Source organism: Lipotes vexillifer, unplaced genomic scaffold, assembly GCF_000442215.2.
Source record: "Lipotes vexillifer unplaced genomic scaffold, Lipotes_vexillifer_v1.1 scaffold575, whole genome shotgun sequence".
NCBI lineage: Eukaryota > Metazoa > Chordata > Mammalia > Artiodactyla > Lipotidae > Lipotes > Lipotes vexillifer.
Genome location: NW_006780198.1, coordinates 958,736 through 962,195, shown reverse-complemented (window position 1 = coordinate 962,195; position 3,460 = coordinate 958,736). Strand labels below are relative to the sequence as shown.

General features: G+C 67.8%; 1 protein-coding gene across 1 annotated transcript; it reads left to right on the top strand.

The window, feature by feature from the left end:
* Nucleotides 1–1,313: 1,313 nt before the first annotated feature.
* On the top strand, nt 1,314–2,257 carry HES2 (hes family bHLH transcription factor 2). The gene is made up of 4 exons (XM_007453289.1): nt 1,314–1,358; nt 1,453–1,548; nt 1,847–1,946; nt 2,025–2,257. The coding sequence occupies exons 1-4, from the start codon at nt 1,314–1,316 to the stop codon at nt 2,255–2,257; spliced, it is 474 nt and encodes a 157-aa protein (XP_007453351.1).
* Nucleotides 2,258–3,460: the final 1,203 nt, after the last annotated feature.

Sequence of the window (3,460 nt, the reverse complement as noted above, 5' to 3'; positions counted from 1 at the left end):
GCGTGAGCTCCCACTCGCCCGGATGCTCCAGACTCCTTCCTGATGGGCGCGCTGGTCTTCTCAAGCCCTGCTTGGGGAGCACGCGGCCGAGGGGACTTAGGCGGAGCGTCGAAGGTGGGGCGCGGAGATGGGGTTTGCGCGGCGGAGGGGAGGGGCCCCGTCCAGCACCCAGGACAGCGCCGGTAGGCTCCGCCCTGTGGTTCCTCCTCCCGGCCCGGCTAGGTGGGTCCAGCCCGCCATCCGCCCGCGGGTCGGCCCGGCAGTCCGCCGTGCTGGCCGTTGCCCGGCCAGCCGGTTGACGGAGGGCAGTCCCGAGCAGATGGGCGGGGGACGCCCAGCCAGTTTGCGGCAGCACCGGCTACGCGGCGAGGAGGCGGGCCCGGGGGGAGGAGATGGGCAGCAAAGAGCTGGCACCCAGGACTGCCCCGCCCCGCCCGTCACGTGAGCTCCGCCGGTCCTGTAGGTGGGAGCCCGGAGCTGAAGCCAGTGAAATGAAAATGAGTTCCGGGCGCTCCTGGGTTGCCTCGTTTGCTCTGGGCCTCAGTTTCCCCGTTCAAAACCGAGGACAGGGGAACCGGGTGGTCCCTAACTCGGTGAGGGCCGGAGAATTCTATGGAGCCACCGGGGCCCTAGCTCTGCCTGGCCAGTTTCCAGCTGTTAGAGCCGGAGCAAGTTGAGGTCTCTTTCCGGGCCTCAGTCTCCCCTTACAGCCCCGCAGAACAACTGGTGGGCCGAGTCCCTCCCCATAGTAGAAACCCAAGTGGTAGCTCCCTGAGGCCCGGGACTTGGGGGTCCCGCCGCCGCTGGGTAACCTGCCCAAGCCCAGGGCGGGGCTCAGAGGAGGCGCTGATCCCGAATGAGGGAAGAAGGGTGGCGCTGGACAAGAAGGGACAAGGGCCTGGCGCCACCCGCTCACCTCCTGCCCGAGGGTCAGGGCAGCGAGGGCTTCGATGGCGCCCACACACACCCCTGCAGGTGCTCTGGGAGGAGGGCGCCCCGGACTCGCAGCAGATGGGACTCGAAGGCCGGGAGCGGGAACCCGGGGCCTCGGCCGTCCCCCCTTCCGCCCCAACCCCGCGCAGGAACAAAGGCGGAGGTGGGACCCACAGACGGCCTGGCTCCGCGGGGCGGGACGGGGCGGAGCGGGCGCGCTGCCTCCTTAAAGCCAGGCTGCGGGCGTGGCGCGCGCTCCACTGGCGCCCGCTCCAGCCGCGCACCAGACCTCTCCGCGGACCTCGGTCTGCGCTCGGTGTCTGGGTGGGCACAAGTCTCCCACGCGCGGGCCCGGCAGCTGCGCCGCTTTCCCGCCGAGCATGGGGCTGCCTCGGAGGGCAGGGGACCCGGCGGAGCAGCGCAAGGTAGGAGCTGGGGCCTGGCGGCTGGGGGCAGAGCGGCGGGGGCAGGGGCCTGGACGGCGACCCTCGTAACCGCGGCCTTCGCGCTCGCCTGCAGAGCCTGAAGCCACTGCTGGAGAAGCGCCGCCGCGCGCGCATCAACGAGAGCCTGAGCCAGCTCAAGGGCCTCATCCTGTCGCTGCTGGGCAGGGAGGTGAGTGCCGGGGCGCTCGGGTACAGGCCGGCCGCACTGGGGCTAGGGCTAGGGGGCTCCCGGGGCGCGGGGCGAGGAGGCCGGGCAGGCCGAGATGCCCTTGCCGGAGAAGCCGACGAGCGGACAGCGCGCGGCGCCCAGGGCTGAGCCCGGGTCGGACAGGCTCGGCGGAGCTGACCCGCCGCGGGCTACGCCAGGCCCGGCACCAGCTCCTGGGAGCGCGGTACTCACGGCAGCCTGCCGGAGCTCTGTCTTGTTTGTCCCTTTCTCTGTCCCTCTCCTTCGTGGCCGGGCGCAGAGTTCCCGCTTCTCGAAGCTGGAGAAAGCGGACATCCTGGAAATGACGGTGCGCTTCCTGCAGGAGCTGCCTGCGTCCTCCTGCCCGACGGCAGCGCCCAGTGAGTGACCCTGCCCCGCCCCGGCCCGGCTCCGCGCCCCCACTCCACCCCGCGCCTCACGCCGCTCTCCGTCCGCAGCGCCCTCCGACAGCTACCGCGAGGGCTACCGAGCCTGCCTGGCGCGCCTGGCCCGCGTGCTACACACCCGCCGCGTCCTAGAGCTCACCGTGAGCGCTCGCCTGCTGGAGCACTTGCGCCGGAGGGCGGCCAGCGCCACCCGCGACGGCGAGCACGCGGGGGACTCCTGCGGCCCGCCCGCGCCCTCGCCACCTGCGCCTCCTCGGGACCCAGGCCTCTGGCGGCCCTGGTAGTCCCCTGGCCGGTCCACGGGACCCTGCTGACAGCGTGGGACCAGGAATGCTGGACAGACTGAGGAAGCTCTTGGTGGCAGCTTTCCTTCCCACCACGAGGGACCAGCCTGGTACCTACAACCTGGCCAGACCCGCATGTTTGTGAGCTGTGTGGCAGACTGACCTCCATGGAGGCTCAGGAAATAAGAGGAGAGGCCCACTCTCAGCCCCAACTTGGGATGTCTGGGCTAGAGGTGAAGGGGCAGGTGGCTGCAGGGGGAAGAAAAAGCCTCCCACCCCAGCTGGTGGAGGGGCTCTAGAGCTGGGCCAGCCACTGCTGCCTGGGCAGCGCACACGCCTGCCCCAGCGCTGGCACCAGCCCAAGGGCTGCGCCAGGAGCTCACCTGAGCCAGGTGCAGCAATCTGCTCTGACTGGTCACCACCCTCCCAGCCCTGCTTGAACCTGCCTTCTCGCCAGCTCAGCTTGGTAACCTCTGGGCACACAGCAGCAATGGCCTGAGGGGCTTTGAAGGCTGGGGAGCCATGACCTCCACTCCTGGGCTCCCTGCCTAAAGCTTCCAATTATAGTGACAGGATGCAGCCAGGGCTCTGTGTCCCTGGGGGTGGGGGCAAGGATGAGGGTGCCCTGTGGCCTCAAGGAAGCTTGCCACCTTGAAGGGCCCAGGTCCAGCATAGAGCTGGTGCCAGTGTGAGGTGAGCAGATCCCATGTCCTGGAGCAGCAGAAATTCAAGGGGTGACACGGCACGTTAAGGAACAGGAATCCACCTTTCTCATTTTCTCTTTTGAACTGCTCTCTGCTACTGTCAGGACAGATAACTGGAAGCAACTTGTTCTTAAGACTTTTCTTTCTTCCCCATGGAAGCCAGAGAGGCCTTCAAAGGTCCAGTGGTGGTGGTGGTGGGGTGCTGTGGATCCCAGCAGTGGTGGGGTGCTGTGGATCCCAGGAGAAGGCCGGAGCATCTGTGGCCCACTCTCAGTCGTGTTCCCAGCATCTTGTGGGGATTCGCTGAGCATTTGTGGGAAATCGCGAGTCCTCCCCCCGGTCCCCGGTCCAACAGCCTGTGCACTAGGACCAGGGCACTTAGAGGCAAGAAGATAGAGCTGATGGGGGGGGGGCACTAAATTGAGCTAATGCCACATAAACCCATGATGACCACGGCACTGATTCTGGTGGCAGGATGTGGGGAAGCGGTGGGCATTGC